This window comes from Haplochromis burtoni, unplaced genomic scaffold (genome assembly GCF_018398535.1).
Source record: "Haplochromis burtoni strain Fernald_Lab_line unplaced genomic scaffold, NCSU_Asbu1 Contig_395, whole genome shotgun sequence".
NCBI lineage: Eukaryota > Metazoa > Chordata > Actinopteri > Cichliformes > Cichlidae > Haplochromis > Haplochromis burtoni.
In genome coordinates, this window is record NW_024582756.1 from 132,535 (window position 1) to 150,446 (window position 17,912).

The 17,912-nt window shown below is 39.6% G+C and overlaps 1 protein-coding gene across 2 annotated transcripts in view; it reads right to left on the reverse strand.

The window, feature by feature from the left end:
- LOC102304029 (rho GTPase-activating protein 26) overlaps nucleotides 1-17,912 on the reverse strand; it is an 81,406-nt gene that overhangs the window by 28,010 nt on the left and 35,484 nt on the right. For both annotated transcript variants that reach the window (XM_005944210.3, XM_042212829.1), the window contains exons 3-11: nucleotides 12,180-12,275; nucleotides 9,366-9,427; nucleotides 9,075-9,146; nucleotides 5,002-5,103; nucleotides 4,778-4,888; nucleotides 4,347-4,451; nucleotides 3,653-3,782; nucleotides 3,168-3,268; nucleotides 1,237-1,331 (exon numbers count right to left, since the gene is read on the reverse strand). In XM_005944210.3, coding sequence (XP_005944272.1) covers nucleotides 1,237-1,331; nucleotides 3,168-3,268; nucleotides 3,653-3,782; nucleotides 4,347-4,451; nucleotides 4,778-4,888; nucleotides 5,002-5,103; nucleotides 9,075-9,146; nucleotides 9,366-9,427; nucleotides 12,180-12,275 — 874 coding nt within the window. The remainder of the gene's footprint in view (nucleotides 1-1,236; nucleotides 1,332-3,167; nucleotides 3,269-3,652; nucleotides 3,783-4,346; nucleotides 4,452-4,777; nucleotides 4,889-5,001; nucleotides 5,104-9,074; nucleotides 9,147-9,365; nucleotides 9,428-12,179; nucleotides 12,276-17,912) is intronic.

Here is a 17,912-nt window from a genome sequence, read left to right on the forward strand (position 1 = left end):
TAGCAAAACATATTCATTTATGGGTGCCAGAGCTATGACTATACTACTGTGTTCCAGTAAATCACATGATCAGCAGCTCCGATCAGATTTTTCCCCTTAAAAGGATAACAAAAAGATGACGAATACAGCATGAAAATTCAGCATCTAACAAGAATTCATTAGGCTAAGCAGCGAAAAATCATCCACAGAGGCAACGTGTAATGCGCACGTACTCATGATTTAAACTGAGACCAGCTCTTCAGAGGTTATAAAGCCTGAAAATCGTAAAAATCCTTGATAACAAAGCTCTCCTTGATATCCTTGATAACCGGCTCTGTTAATTCCATGATTTTGTATTTTGCATAGAGAATATGTAATGTATTGCTCCTATTACCGTCTTCTTCATACTTTTCGTTTTGTGTGCAATTTTACTGGCCTTTGTTTTTATTTTGTGCTGCTTTAAATTCTGTGTTTGCATGGGAAACTCATCACAGAGATGATCACCGTTCCCTCCTCTTATTCCGAGTCACTGTGACGGAAGAAGAATGAATAAGCACTGACGCAGTTTGTAACTCTGTCAGTGTAGCCACTCTTCCCTTTGTGTTATAAACACCCCCTCCTTGTGTTAAAAGCTCTGTTAAAAAAAAGAAAGTTGTCTATAATGCCAAACAAATGATTTATGCCGTCTCTATTGCTCTTGATAATTTGCTACATTTCCCCCCCATCAGGATCCTGCAGGAACGAGTCTGTGTATGCAGTGATCAGACTGTTTTGATCAATTTGAAGATTTATGTTTTAGAGCTGGCTCTCTAAAATAAACCTGCTTCACGGAGCGTGAGTTACTGTACCACAGCAATCTGTGCCGCTTAAGAGTGAGACTGCTTTGTGTTCCTAAAGGACCTGAGTTAAGCCTAAAGATGGATGGTTAACAGATAGTCAGGGTGTGATAGAGGATAGCTGAAGTTGTGTGTGAGTGGACAGGAACAGTGGAGGCGGCATAAGAAGGGAAATGCCACAGAGGGCTGAGTCAGACAGGAAAAAGAGCCTCAATCTTCAAGCTCACACCAACTGTGCAGTGCCCTCATGTGTCGGTTCGCTGTAATTACATCCTGCTTAAAAAAAAAAAAAAAGGAAAAAAAGACCATGCTAATCCTGAGATTATGAGCTGGGATTGAACCACATTTAACCAAATCTTTCATATCGATGACACATAAAGTAAAACCCGGTGAAAAGAAAGCTGGGTGAATATTCACTAACCTGTCCACAGCCTCCACATCGAAACAGAACCGCTTTTCTATCGAGTCCGTCTTCCTTCTGGTGCACGACTTGAGAATAAAGCTCTCCTCCTCTCCCTGACACAGCAAAAGCAAGAAGCAATGTAGTACATCAATAACACATGAAGAGCATTTAAGACATCATAATGCAACCATACTGTTTGAGTGGAATTTAATAGCCAGGACGGTAATTTTCAGCTCCATACTAAGACTAGCTCTGCAAGATTCACTGATTAAAATATTCTGTACTTTTCCCATATGGAGTCTTGGTGCAGGTCGTCAATATATCCTGTCTGAAAGGAGCACATTTAGCTCCCTTCCTCCTCTCTTTAAGCCGACTTTTTTCTAATTGGTTGCCCATCGCAAACAGAAGACCTAAATAGCAGTTTATTCTGTGCTCCAAGGCTTGTCCGATAAGGAGTATTATACAGAGGCATGGGCAGAAAAACAAACAAACAAACAAACAAAAAAACCCAGTATGTAGCATATAGTTATTATTATTAGAAATGAATTACTGGTTGAAATATATCTTACGTTGGAGTAAAACTGAAGATTTAGCATTTTAAATTTGCCTTGACTTCCATTTTAGAAGTAAGACTTGCTGTTTGAACTGGGCAATGAATCATATGTGCTTTAAAAAGAACAATATGAAGAAATAGACACTATAAACTAATGTGCGGGGAGTGCCATCTGGCAGTTTTATAACCAATATAAAGGATTACAGCAATATTATTTCCATTTCACACATTATCCATGAGACACTCGGCTTGTTAGCTTTTCAAAAGCTTGGTTTTCTTATAAGTAAAGAAAACACAGACAGACAATGTTGCTACCTGTAGCAACAATATTATACAATTTATGCTATGGTGACATCACTTCTGTTCAAAGGTAGTAACAATTGTTTCTACCTAGTTGAAACAATTGATGGGCTAGGTATACTGGTATACTGGTTTTGAATCTGCAAGCCTGCTGGGGCCTTCATGGATTCTTTGTGTGCCTATGCTGGTTCTCTCCAGATGCTCCTGCTTCTTCCCACAGCCTAACTTAGTAGTAGTAGTAGTAACTAGTACTTAGTTTTATTGGTGATTCTAAAATGGCCACAGACGGGGAAGAAAATGGATGGGTAGATGAGTGTGATAACTCACAATCTACAGATGGCTACCCACTCTGGTGTCATACCAATTCAAAGTACAGGTTTTATTGCCATACTCTAAAGCAAAGCGCAGATGGGCCAGGTTTGATGTCATTAGTGAGTGCTTTTTTTTTTTCTTTCAGTGTAGTCCACCTAATATTTATTTGCTATTTTGGATTTCAGAGCTTTGTGTTAAAGCCAAAGGGTTTTCTGTGACTTTTAATGTTTCCAAGTTTCCTTCAGTTACTCAAAATGAAACTGTGGCAACTTTCTCAGAACTGAGCTGCACTTCGGGCTCATATCAGCTCTGGCTTAATCGGTTTGTAGGTGGAGGGCGATCAGAGATAGGTCTCTGAGAAAACAGTTGGAGACAACATTTTCTGCTTACTGCTGCTTACTCAGAACATTATTCACCCACACTGCACTCTCACCTATCAAGGGTGACGTGGAAGAAGTCGTTAGCACTTGCTCGTAAAACCAGTATCTCGCTCTGTGACTGTGCGACCGAATGAAAACGCACAGCTTTTTGAGCTGATTGCTGAAAACAGTGGTACGGGCATGGGGAATAAAAATAACTAAATAAAAACACACACCAAGTTGTGCTTATCCACACTGGGACGAAGCACATTTGCATGAATGCCTGCATGAGCGCCTGTATATGAGGGCGCTTGTGAAGTGAACCTGAATGTGTACTTTTTTTTTCTCCCATACAAGTCCAAACCTGGATTTTGTTAGTGAACTTGTGGTTTTATCTGTATATTTTAACAGCACAGGCTACTCACCGTTTTACCTCCAGACTTAGGGTCAAACAGGACCATGGTGACTTTCTTGGACTCACGGTAGTATGTACAGTAGTACTTCACCCAAGTAGACACAAATGAGCCTAAAGATAGATAGAAAACATAGAGATGAAGAGTGGTAAAAAAACAAAAACACAAGAAAGGAGAAGAGAAAAAAAAGAAAATGGGTGAATTGGAGACAGGGTCAAAACAACAAGAACCAAAAAAAAGAAAAAGAAAAGGACGAGTCCTGGTCAGACCTCTTTTAGTGCTTTAGTGTTACCATGGCTACCGCACGTGGACAGAGCTGCTGTCACGTCTCCAACAGATCGGACTTGAGTTTGTCAACCATTGGTTCATTATGGCTTGTTTGTTCTGCTGCTCTGACACCGTGTGAGCCAAACAAGATGCCACTAACATCCACACACTATACCTCGTTACACACGCACGCACACACACTCATTCACTGTTGTATGTGGCTTACTTACGCTTTTCCTGCACATACAGGTAGCCCTCCATCGTGTGCTGGCTGACACTCTTGTGTTCATGTGGATTCTCCTTCATCTTCCTCATCAAACTCTCAACCTCCGACCGCGTGCTCTCAAAACGGTTCCTCGTCTGCCAACAAAAGCACACAGGAGTGCAGATCTTTCCTCAGAAATTCAACTTGTAGATGGGAAAGTACATAACAAGCCTTATATGTTGCAGAATGAACAAGTTTTAAAGGCCTATTTTAAAGCTGCAAGTTGAGAATCTTTGGTTTAAAAACACACATCACAAGTAAGGGCTATCCTGCATTATTCATCTGGTTTATTCCAACTGGACCATATAATGCTAAATAAATATTTTTATATACTACATAAGGCCATTAACTCATCAAAAAAGCGCTTTCTGTTGTAATAAATTAAATTAGCTGTGGGGTCATTAACATAGAAACAATTTTCTTTGGAAAACCAAGTGGCAACAAACAGGTTAGTTATCTGCTGTTTGCACTGTGGAGACATGTTTTCCTTATAGGAGAAACAACAGGAAGTACTCATCAGGTGATTTTAAGGTCAATTTGGGTCATGGTTAAGATTATGGTTAGACAAGTAGTAAATATGGTTAAGAATAGAGAAAGTCTTCAAAAATGATATAATGCCCCATTGATACACTACTGTATGTGTGTGTACTTGATCTTACATTCTGTATGCTGATGGTGAGGTCGGTCTTGAAGTGATTAAAGTCCTTTGCCAACTCGTAGCCATGGTGATAGTAGGTGAAAAGGCCTTGAAGAAATGCCAACAGCTACAGGAAGAAGAAAAAAAAACAGAATGAAGGTAAAGATTAAAAAAAGATGAACAACACGGGGATAGGGGGAAAGGTACGTCAGAAAAAATTAATGCACATGTCTGAGTGGAGGAAAGAAAACATAACAGGAAGACTGAGCAAGAGGTTGACAATTTAGAAGAAGTAAGGGAAAACAGAGAATACCTCAACAAAAGTTAGCACTGAGTAGCTAATGTGCTTGGTTATCTTAAAGTGTGACTATAACACAAATCACTGCTACAAAAAGAAAGTTTGTGTGCAACATCTTTAAAGAAGAAGAAGAACTTTTTTTAGTAGCATCTTACAGGCTCCACAAAGTCAAACATCTTCCTCTCTTGGACTTCCTGCACCTTGAAGACGTATTCCAAAGAAACCTCGTAGAAATGCTGCCTCACGTTATCTACCTGGTTGTCCGCCTACAACAGAGAAGGAAATTAAGGAAACTGACACACCGATAATCAAGGGTTACACGTAAAACCTGCTCGCTCAGAGAAACCAGCAAGGTCTAAACTCAGACACGGCATCTTACCTCAAGTAGATGTGCCTCTTTCTTCTTTGCTGAGAGGCTAAGGTGCTTTTCCAGTACTGCACAATACTTCTCCGTCTCTTTGTCATATTTTTTCTTGGCGTCCTGTCACAGGGGGGAAAAATTAAAAATAAAATACAAATCTTTTGGCTGAGCTTAACGAAACTGTCTCAACACTTGTACCGGGGAGTTTTTCTCCAGTTTTAATAAACCAACACATGTACTCTGATCCTCTTCATAATGCTGGTGTACATGCTGTAGTATATTTTAGCAGTTATCTGCAGTCGGGATTTGAGAACAGGGAGCACAGCAAAACTTCATATAATGCAGATTTCTTTTAATAACAAATTCCCTTTTTTTTAGGGAGTAAATGAATGAATGTTTTCCTCCAGGGAGCACAGCTGGTTATTAAACAACAGACTGTTTCATCAGAAATGAGATCAGCGACATGAGAGACAGACATGTTTTGATAGATGATGAACCTGGGACAGAGAGCTCAGGGTGTGTATTTATGGAATGAAAGCAACGGAAAGAAACTGTTACACAGGCAATGTTGGAATTACCAGTCAGATTAGGATCATTAAACTTAAAAACGTGTCACTTCAACAGGAAGATAGAGATAGCAGTACAGTAAGACGCATAAAGAGAAACCAGCCTGTTAATCTTATTTACTTTGAAGCAACAAACTGGGGTATGAGAGAAGTGCTTACTGAATGTGAATACTTGACACTTCTGTTCTAAATGATATATATACACAAGACAAAACAATATATATTAAATTGTTTGGTCATTAAACAAAAAATAACTTGGACTTATTTCAAAAGTCAAAGAGAAATTTCTGAACATCAGTGAGCCGCATGTGCATTTGCTGATTTCATTTTGCCTTTATTATTCCTTTTAACCATTTCTTTAACAACGTTGGAACTGGCACTAAAATAATACGATGTGTACTGTAAGATGATCTCTGCTCACTGCCGAGCTGGTTTCAGCAACAAGAAGCTGAGTGCTCTTGGCCAGAGGAGGAACAGACAGCAGCTGCGGAAAGCATCAGAAATGATGAACGCCCCTCTAAACAACAAGGCCTCTGTTTAAAGTCTGCCTCTCTGATTTGTCATATTCTCTGCGGAAATCATGTCTGAAACGAGCGTCGTGGCAGCCCTCTCCCATGTGTTCGTTATTAGAGATTTCATTACAGCCTTTTGAAAAATTTGAAACTAAAAAAAAAAAAAAGACAGGCTTCCTTTGTGAAAGGAATTCATTTGCGTGAGACAAATCATCAGGAAAGGTTTTATAACATTAAAATGACTTGTTTCTATTTTCGCTAACGCTTGGGTTAAAAAGTTAAAGGTGTTAAACTTCATTTACTTTAGGTTACTTCCACCCTCAGCCAGCAGGTGGCAGTGTCTTCACAGTATGATAAAATGTCTTCCTTTTTTATTTATTTAATTTTTCCCAGAAATATAAGGTAATTGAAAATGTTTTGATGCAAGACCATACCCCACCAGACTGACTCATCACAGATCAAATCAGGTTCTTTTGCAACAGTTACATAGAAGTCCCAGTCAAATCTAAAGCCAACAAATGCACCAACAATCCTTTGTTTACAAGACGTGCATTATTAAAACACACCTTTTTAACAAAAGCAGCACTTGCTGTCACTCGCAGCAGCTTGGAATGACTTTAAAGGGGATAACTGACAACAAACACGAGAGCAAAGTGATTCCTGACAACGTATTCTCAACAACTAAAAGGGTTTCTGGAAATGATGATGTTCTCAGTGTGTTTTAACAGAAATCCGTCATTGTTGCATGAGTGAAGTGTTTTTATACAAAAAGACCTTGAATTGCAAACAGCATTTTTTTTTAAATTTAGTCTTACACTTAAGCTCTATGTAAAGACTTCTTGTCTAATGTTTCCTACTGGCTGCAGTAATCTGATTGGTGTGAATTCCTCTGTGAATAAGATTAGAATCTGAACCTTGAGTTTTCCTTAAATAAACTGTGATGTGTAACCCCCCCCCCCCCCCCCCACACACACACACACATTTTAAACATATTTATCTTTTATCTGTTAGCCATTCGCTGCTATTTTGGTCAAACTGGTCCAACTGCAAGACGGCTGCCAGCTCTGCAGCTTTGGGACAAGGTGAAACTGTGCCAGGCCAAGATATTATCGGTTCTTTTGGGGCTAAACTAGGATTAGTGCATCACTCGCGGTGACTTAACTGAAGTGATTATGCTTCACACTTTAATCTGACCATAATGTCAAAATCAGACAGTGACCTGCAACACGGGCATGTTTTAATAGATCATGTACTGATAAAACACTGAATGCATCAGGGGAACCCCCTGCCGCACTATGGCTAATGACAGCATGGAGCAAGCACACCATGACCCTATATAAGGAGATTAAAGACGCTGAGGCGTGGTATATTTACCGCACAGGGGCCGGCATTATTTAAAAATGTACAGTTCAGTGTTCATCCTTTATCTTTTTAAAGGATTTCTATTTTTCTGGAGTGTGAAAAAATAAAAATTAACACAATCATAACATCAAAAAACTTTGTATACTTATGTTTTACTTCTATAGAATAAGAAGCAAATGAAGAGATTTAAGCACACTTTAAAAAAAATAAATAAATCACACACAGACCTGCTAGAGGGAGCCCAGCCTGCACGTAAGAGGGAATCAGTGATTTATGGCAGCATTTATGTCTTCCTCTAATCTCTTATCCAGGTCATTTAGTAATGGTTCAGACCTTAACATACACCCATCACGTAAGGAGAGGGAGACCCTGAGCCTCGTGAGAAGTGTGCTGCCTTTTATTCCAAGCATACATGAAAAGCACCTATTAGTTCCATGTCACTGTGCAGCGGTAACAACAACTGTAACTAAACTCATGTGTTTGAGTTCCAAACACGAAATTTTATCATCAAAATAAAATCTTTAAGCATTGTACTTTATATTTCTTCTATTCTATCATTGGTGTATTTGGAAATTCTTAAAGGCTGTCCTGTATTCTGAACAATCTCTCTACAACTCTACAAACTATATAGCCAATTTTTTTAAAAATGCAACAAGACACTCTCTGGTAAATATAGTATAATTATAGTATATTATTGTATTAAAGTCAGATATTATGCTAACTAGGTGAGAGTAAACTGGAGTGTTTCTCTGGATTAAAAATCTTGTACATACATCTACTCTAACAATTTCTGCAAATTATTCCTAGAGCATCAGACACACATGTAGTCCAAAGTCTTGGGCTGCTGAAGGTTCTTACCCTAGATCAGCTATAATGCCATGATCTTACCAAGCAACTGCCTAGCAATGGGCTAAAATATCACGTTTTTAGTATTTACTCACCTGTAAAGGATTTGTATTGTGTTTATTTTGTGAGAAAAACTGAATTTTGAATGATATATTGTGACACCATCACACTGCCTATCCACCACCCAAAAACAGGCTCAAATGACCCGTTTTTAGACTTTATGCACGTACAGCACCTTATATGAAAATGTGCTATTGCTTTAATTTTACAACAATAATGTCTTATTCATATCCGCATATACTTAATTATGCATGATATACTATGATATTATCATGCTGCCAGGCTACCACCTATCAATGGGCTTAAATGACCTCTTTTCAATGTATAAACAAAATCCACCTCCTCTAATCATTTAAATTTTCTAAACGTGATTACATATTGCGGTTTACCAACAGCTAAACAGGCCAGACAATGGGCATGTATTGTGGTAAAGCAAAGTTTCAAAATCGAAGGCATTGCATTCACGAGTTAATGTGAAACTGTATGCATGTGTCCCTGGCAACCAGCAAAAGGCACAAAAAACAATAAAAACGAGAACAAAAAAAAGAGAGAAAAATCTGAATGTTTTTCTGATCTGTATGTTTTGAGTAGGTGCTGTCTGACACAGATCCTTTAATAGCTCCAGAAGCACTAAAGGCCATTATTGATTTATTCTTCATGCTAGCATACATGTATCAATACAAACCCACAGCTCATGTACAGTTAAAAGTCATTTCTGTGGCCCATGTACTGTCACCCTTCTTACCTTGGCTGCACTGATTTGCTCTTTCCTGAACCGCTCCAGCGGCAAAATTAACACATCATTGGCATTCTCGATCTACAAGGCAGATATACACACCATAAAAATCCATGTTACAGACACGCCAGTATACACCAGGTATTTTAATATTTGTATCATTTGTACCAGCAGTTTCTATCACAGCCGCCAGTCATTTTCTGGAGAGGACTAATGTTTCCGTGGTTATAAAAGACCAAACGTTCACTCTCATTAAGAATAACCTATAATATAGACAATATAGCTAGATAGGTCACTCACCATTCGTGTCCGTTCATCCTCCAGGTTCTGTAAAACTGCTGCAAACTCCTGAAGTGACTTGGCTAGGGACAGTCATGTTGGTAGATGGGGTGAATGAGAAAGAGACAAAAGAGATCATTGAAAATAAAAAAGAGGCAGAAAGGCAAAGCACTGCTATTTTTAATGCTGATAAAGAGCGAGACAAAAAAAAAGATGCAAGGGAAAAGCATCGAACAGAATACAGCTATCGGGGAGTAAAGAGGTTAAAGGTGCTTTGTTTCTGCTTCGGTACCACTTATTTAGAAGTTTCGAAATGTTTCTAAACTCATGACATAGCAGAGTAATTAACTGGAAATGAAACCGCAACTTAAAGGGTTTGTTTCTATGGTGCTTTCACAGTCAGCATGGATCGGTGCAAGGTTACCCCATTCACTGGCAAACGAGCCACAGCTACATTGTTCAGGTCAGAGTTTCCACTTCAATTGCCTCTGACCCTGTCCAACACTTCACACACACGAACACACAGACTTGTTCTTCAGGCACACTGAGCGCACCTCAAGTAATTGAAGAGTGTGCCTACAGAACATGTGTTCCTTATGCACAGGCATGCAGAAATTGTATGCGCACTGTGATAATCCATTCCACAGTTATCCATTTTATCCTCATTAACATCAAACTTCATGTTTCTGTAAATTATAGGTTTTGTATTTGGCTATTAAAAAGTAGGTGCAGGCCTTAAACGTCCAGGTTTGAGTGGAATCTAATGGCAGAAATGTGATATAATTGTAGTTGTGTTTTCATTAGCGTAGAATTGAATTTTTAGTGTAGGAGACAATTTTTCATTGCCTCAGAATAAGCTCTTTATCTACAGAGCCTGCAGGTACACGTCCAGGTGCTTCTATAGAAGCCCAGAATGGACAAACCATACAGAGGGCCTTTTCCATTTTGTGTTTTAGCACCAACTCTAGCATCACCAGAATACAGAAATTAATCAGGGTGCAATCTGTACTGTCAGCTGACACTACACCCTACACATGGCTTCTTTCATCCATTATTAGTCCAAGTACAGATGACCAGACCACAGCCCTCCCTCCCCTGTCACCTACTTTAACTGTTCCAAGGGGACATCAAAGCACTCCCAAGCCAGCCGGGAAATGTAATCTCTCCAATGTGTCCTGGGTCAGCTCTGAGGTCTCCAGCTACAGGGACAAGCCCAAAACACAGCACCTTGGAAGCATCCCAATCAGATGCCCAAACCACCTCAACTGGCACCTCTTGATGTGGAGGAGTAGCAGCTCTACTCTAAATTCCTCCCAAATGGCTGGGCTCCTCACTCTATCTAGGAGTGCTCAGACATCCTACCGAGGAAGCTCATTTCTGCCACCTGTGATCTGACACCCACAACTCACAGCCAAAGGTGAGGAATGTAGATCAACTGGTAAACGGACGGCTTTGCTTTCATGCTCATCTCTCTCTCCACAACAGGAAGGTACGACATCCAGATTACTGCTGACAATATGTGTGTCCATCTCCCCCTTCCTTCTCCCCTCACTTGTGAACAAGACCCTAAAATTCTTTAACTCCCACACTTAGAGCAGCAACTCAAGACTTTGAGGTGCTAATTCCCATCCCTGCTGCTTCAGATTTGGCTGCAAACCTCCCAACCACAAGCTGGAGGTCATCATTCAGTGAAGCCAACATAACCACATCATCTGCAGAAAGGAGAGATGACATCCAGAGAGAGACCACAGAATCTAACACCATCCACCCTGGGCTACAAATTCAGTCCATAACAATTATAACCAAAATCCATGACAGATGAAAGCCCTGGTGGCGTATAATACTCACAAACAAATGTGTCCGACTTATTGAGACAATGCAGACAAAGTTCTTTCTACAAATAAATCCCGATGTCTTAAAAATAGTATAAAATTGTAATACGGCTCATATTGTGCAATCAAAGCTTGACAATTAATCTAAACTCTTTCATGTTGACACATTGACGTAAATCAGTACCTATTGTTTTTTTCCACATTGTTCTAAGAGGACTTATTATAGCATCAGAGAGATGAAGATGGGTTTTGACATGAGTCTCGCCATGAATAGCCTAACAGCAACAGTGCTGCAATCCAGCTGAGCACCAAGCTGTTCAGGAAAGATAGCCAGCGATAGTGAAACAACAGCAGGGTTGTAGGTCAGAATCAGGGCAGCAAAGAGCTGCAGACTGACACAGAGAGGGTGTGGTGACTGCACAGACTCTCACACAGCAGGCTGTTTGAGCAGAAACAGCCGGATGAGTTCAGGGAACTCATATTTTACACACCAATATCACAAACTTTTGTGTAATGACATTTTATTTCATGAAATAACTACAAAATTTATGAAGACTAACTGTAGCTATCAAAAATAATGAAATTATACCGAAAGGGCTGCAAAATCTGAGCCAATGTCCAGTTTTTTCCTTGTTTTACAGTGTTACTATTAGACTGTCCATCAGCTGCTGATAATCATTTCAATTTTTGAACTATTTTAAGCCACAAGTCAGATGGATCAAAATTACACTCGTTTTCAAAATGTGCCAGTAGTTTTATTAAGTACAGAATAAGCTTTGATATTTTAACAAAAATAGCACATTCAGGGCAGATACCTAATCTGAGACTCATCAGTTTCCTGTCCAGCAGCACTAAAATGAAAATCAAGCTGACCTTGAAGTCAACGCTGATTTGGCTATTCTATTTTAGTGACGAGACATGATACAACATCATTTGATGTCTATTTAGAGGCTTTCCTCTTCTGGTGCACCGAATGTATTGGATTTCACATCCGCACACTCACCTATGCACATCTCATCATCCGTCTCAGCATCTCCAATGCACTGGAATTTAAAGTCATTGAGAGAGTCAGCAAACTTCCTCTTCGCTGTCGACAGACCTGAGAGAACAGAAAAAATAAGAACGTTAAGGTCATATTTTATGGTGGTCCACCTTACTTCAAGTGAGTTTGTAATAATGTAATAACAAGCTGTACCGAAAAATCTTAATCTGAACTCTAGAAAACCTAGTTCTAAATAATGTGATAAGATTATGGACGAGAATAGCTGTTTTGTCCTGATTATGCTTTTAATGCAGGTACTGAAAGTGAGTGGAAAGGCGGACAACACGAGTGGGTCCCCTGTGGCGTCAGTGATGGAGGTTGACAGCTCATATATTTGTGTGTGTTCGTGCTGAAAAGTGCAAAAAAAAAAAAAGTTCCATTCGACTTAAGTCACATTAGCCAGGCGAGGAACTGAAAAGCCTTAGACAGCTGGATGCCTTTCAAATAATACATGAGGCGCTAAGAGCTCCTAGGAGACAGACACTCACGGCGAGCTTGGCTTCCCTTGCATTTAAACTCAACGCAGGGTCACCTCCACTACAACATTTCCTGTTGCTTGACTGGCTTAGGTCAGCAACATTCAAAGGATCACGATGAAATAGTGGAAGGATGAAGAGGAAGACACACAAAAAAGAAACAGACTTTACATAACTTTCTTGTAAATCGCATGCTGTGGAACAGCACCCCGCAACAATGGCTTGCTCGCCATTCTGACACCGACCCCGAAGGAATGGATTAAAATAATTATCATTTCATACTGAATAAAGTGTTCTTTTACTTTAACATTCAAAAAAAGAAAAGAAACTTATGCATGACGCGGTCAGCTTCAGCAGGGAAACCCACGACGATAGGGAGGAGGACAAAATTTATACAAAAGCTACACAAGCAAATATGTATTTGTGGCATTTTGTAAAATAAAGATAGAAAGTATAATTAAATCCAGGCAAGGAAGGAAAATAAAAAAAAAACGCAAGAGGAGAGATCAAGAGTTTCATGAAAATGCGCATGGGAGTCAGGGAAAGGACAGCAAGCGCAGACAGAAGAAAGACAGAGAGTAATTGGCCATGTTCAAGTAAATACCACTGCTTCTCCGTGTAGATCAGTGCAGTTTGCCAGTCACAGAAATGAAACGCAGGCCCAGCAGCTCCGCTTAAATGTGCTGCCAGAAAAACGTGCACGCTAGCACAGAGAAACGCACACAGACCACTTTCTCTCTCCGGACTGACTCAAAAAAACATTTAGGATGTCCGTGAGCAGTGAGTCACAGTGGCCCTGTGTCATCAAAATAACTAAAGTATGACCAAAATGAGACCACACTCCAAACTTGAAGGATAAACTGCGGTTTTACGGTGCCAGTCAGTGTCCAAAAAACAAAACAACCCACTGTACTTTCACAGTATTTCCCCAATTCTCAATATTTTGCTGCAATTACATAACAGAAATCATGTGACATATTTTAATAAAATTAAATATATAACAATGTTTAAAGGTAAACATGTATATAGTGAAGCAAATATGTTTTTCCAATAGAAAATTGCAATGAAAACCAAATGTCGTCTATAATGTCATATTGCCAGTGAATTTACAGCATAAATAACTAACTAATATAAGTAGCATACATAAAGTAATATAACCTTTTCTTCAGTCGTTTTGAAAGCCAGCAGGTCTCAGCTCTCAAACGTTTCAGGGTGTTTTTAGGTTTCAATGATTAAACATGCTGTTTTCAGGCTTTATAATCACTGCCATTACATATTGGCAAATGAGGCTGCACTGAGTGATCTCAGGTATCTATGAGCCAGATCTTAGGTAACCGAGGCGCCTGCTTTCTATCACACATTTCAGTAAACTTACTTATTTGTTTTGTGTAGTAGCATGGGTGATTTATTTTCAGCACGGGTGGCCTCAGCGGGAATCACATCCAGCCCTGGCAATAGTGACATCACATCTACTGAGCTGTATAAAACCATATCTCTCTCTACACTCTCTCATTCTTACGTCTCCTCTCTCTTATTTTTGGCCTCCACCTCCCTTAGGTCTCCTTTTTGACAGTTTCTTTTTTCCCCCTCCTTTATTCCCACTGACAGTTCTTCTCAGCACCCCGTGAGTGAAACGTGCCCATCGATGATTTCTCCTCTCCGGCTTCAGCCACTCTGTGTGCTCTCCTGCACACAAATCACAACTAACCACAAACTAAACACACACACACTCAGTGCCCCTTTCTGATTTTGCATATTTAAACACTTACATGTTTCAGAGCATTGAACAAATTCTAACATTAGACAACCTGGAGCAAGATAAACTGAATAAATACAAAAGGCAGTTCTTAAATGGTGATTTTAAATTTTCTTAAAGGGAAAAAAAAAAAACTATCCAAACCTTCCTGACCCCATGAAAAAAGTATATCACTTGATAAGTATGTCAGCAAAAAAATCAGCACTTTCCATCCAGGGAAGAACTGGTAGCCCATAAACAGAACATAAAAAGAACTAAAGGTTTGAACACAACATGAAGTTTTATTCCTCCTAGAAATCTCATTTTCATGTCATGGAAACCCCAAGCACGTCGACAAATACATTATAAACACCAGTGTGTAGCACACTAGATAAAGTAGACAACTCATATGCTGCAAGGCTATTGCAGAGGCCTGAGTTCAAATCTGGCCCCAAGGCCATTCACTGCATGTCTTCCCTGGTCTTTCTCCCAGCCGTTATTGTCCTATTGAAGTAAAATTTAAAAAAAAAAGTAATATTACTAGCCTTAAGAAGAATTCCTTCGAGAAATCTTATCTCCTAGATAAGATCTTTCAGGTTTTCTAAGAGAAAATTGAAACGGACACTGTTTTTGTTATTTGTAGCAAAGTATCATCATTAAGACAGGACAAAAATAATTTGATATAATTGCATTATTTTTCAGACACACCATCATAGCACTTTTGCATGAAAGTTTAAGGTTTGTTTCCCCCTTGAATCACTTAAAAATGTGACGGAAAAATAAAAATCAAAGTGCGAAATTCTGTTTAACCTACTTTCCCTTGGAGAGTCTCACTCTACACTTTGGCAAACAGCGTGATAAGGTAACTTTTTACTCTGGCTCATAAATACAGATACGCATCAGGAGTGGACCAGCGCCCCTATAGTCAGCATTTTTGGCAGCAATGACACAACAGGACACACATAAATCCACATATATATTCACACATTTATGCACGCGCACATACACGTGTCAGCCCCATGCGGGTCTCTCGGCTTATATGAACCATGTTTTCAAATCAAAACCACATTGTTGGCTGATGAGATTCTGTAAAATCCTGCCAACACAAAGGAATCACTATAAAACAAAAAAAAATGAATCACACCACAACAAGTACATTGTCCAGAAAGCTTTAGGAAAAGGGAAAGTCTACTTACAGATGTAGCAAGAAGTGATGCTTGCCATTTATGGCATCCAATTTAATGCGGTAAGACACATGTTCAAGCTCCAGGTTAAAAGAAAGGTTGTAACTGGCTGACAGGCTGAGCTATAACACTGGTCAGTCATTTGTACGCATGAGTCCAATTTCTGGCTAGGTACTAAAAAGGAAAGGGAAAAGTAGATGGTTTACATTACTAAAGTTATACAAAAACTATTAACACGATAGCAGACTGTGTGCTTCAAATTTTTGGGCTGCTTGTTGCTACTTTTAACCACCAAACAGAACTGAACTGCATGTTTGCCACTACAGCACTGTCCCATTGTCGTTATTAGTGCATAGGTCAGCTGTCAATGTGATAAAAATCTTAAAATTCTACGAGAAAATATGTAAACCATTTTAAATATGCTGAATCAGATTAGAAGCTAAAATAAAAACACACAGTTGGATGTGTTGATGCCCTGCCGTCAGTATGTGTGTATTTGTATGTGCGCGCCTGTATGTCTGTGCCCAGGCAGGAAGGACAGCAAAGGACAAGGACAACTAAAAATAGATGACCCTGTTGACACTTGCCTCTCCGTCTTTTCTCTCACACTCACAGGACAAAATTCCTGCCATGCTTCGCTCCTTTAATTCTGAGCTTAAGACACCAACGAAAAAGAGAAACACAAACGGAAACACACAAACATGCACCGATAGGACAAACGCCCTGCTGCAAGAGAACTCCACAAGAACAGTTTGATGAACATGATGATGAAGACATGGCCTCCAAACTCCACCCATCCATCAATCGAGCTCTTCTGCAGGAATATTATGGTGCTGCCAAAGCAACCCAGATATTTAGTAGCCCAAGGGCTCCTCTCAGCTGGGACATGCCTGAACTTCCTCGCCCAAGACGCAATCTCATCAGAAGCACTTCAACTAACTTTGTTTGGAGGAGTACTCTGAACCCCTCCTGAATGACTGCCACTCTATAATTAGGGGTAAGCTAAGACACACTTAGCTTTTTCTTTCAGGCACTAATCAGAGCACTCATGAACAAATGTAAAAAGAAAATGTGGGAAGGCGGCTTTTTGAACATATGCAAGTACGGCTGGACCATATCATACCATTCACGGTAATACCGGTATAATGCTAGGTAATGGTAAGAAAATGAAATATCGCGATAGAATATGGATAAAACGCGCATGCGCCAGTGCCTTTGTTTTCATACGTACATGGCGAAAAAAGCATGGCGGCAACGGAGAATGAGAAGGGCGAAAGCGGAGCATTGAACGAAACAGATGAACCAGAATTGGTTTGTAAAAATGGTGCAACTTCAGTGGTGTGGAACTGGTTTGGCTTTCGTCCGTCAGACACACCACAGCACATTTTTTTGGTAGAGCATGCAAGCGGGCCGTCATTATTACAGTTCTTACCGAACCAATTTTATGTGGTACACAGCGCTCAAAAATCTGTCAAAAAATGTTTTAGTACGACTTTGCTGAGCTACGAAGCCGCACCACTCGATGGATTGTCGGAGCATTATGGCTACCGTAGTCAGGAGCCTCGCTGAGTATTACGTACTGTGTATTATGTACTGTGTATTATGTGCGTATAACCTCTTTTTCAACCAAAATGCCTTTTGGTTAAACTGTCAGCAAGGAATTTGCATTTGCACTGTTAAATTTTTATATAGCTTAAATGCACATAAGAAACAGCTGCTTGTTTAAGTAAAAATACATTGATGGGGGGTTTTTTGCACTAATAAAGTTGTGGAGTTGTAAAGTATTTTGTCTCGCATCAATTATATCGTCAGCTATATCGTTATAGAAAATTTTCAAATATATATCGTGATAAATATTTTGTCAAAATTGGATAAAATCACTTTTAAAGACAGTACTCTGAGTCACAGTGGAAAATCTCACTGCAAAAGTAGAAAAATCCTCTCAGTGCTGCATTTTAACAAAGGTATTTGTATGACAGTGACTTGGATACTGCTGAAATGTTGCATCTTACTCAAAAAACACAGAGAAACACACACACACAGAGCACTGTAAGCTACACAAAAGGAATCTGTAATTAACCACAACCATGCAGCAGTTCTACAACGGCCGCTATGTGTGTCACAAACACACACATACACGGTCAAAAGAATGGGCCTGTGTGATATCAACAGGATATCCAACAGTAGCTTGAACTCTACAGAAGCTTTGTTCCATGAGCATGTGAATAGAAACTTTATTCATCAAGTAGGACAAGTACACACACACACACACACACACACACACACACACACACACACA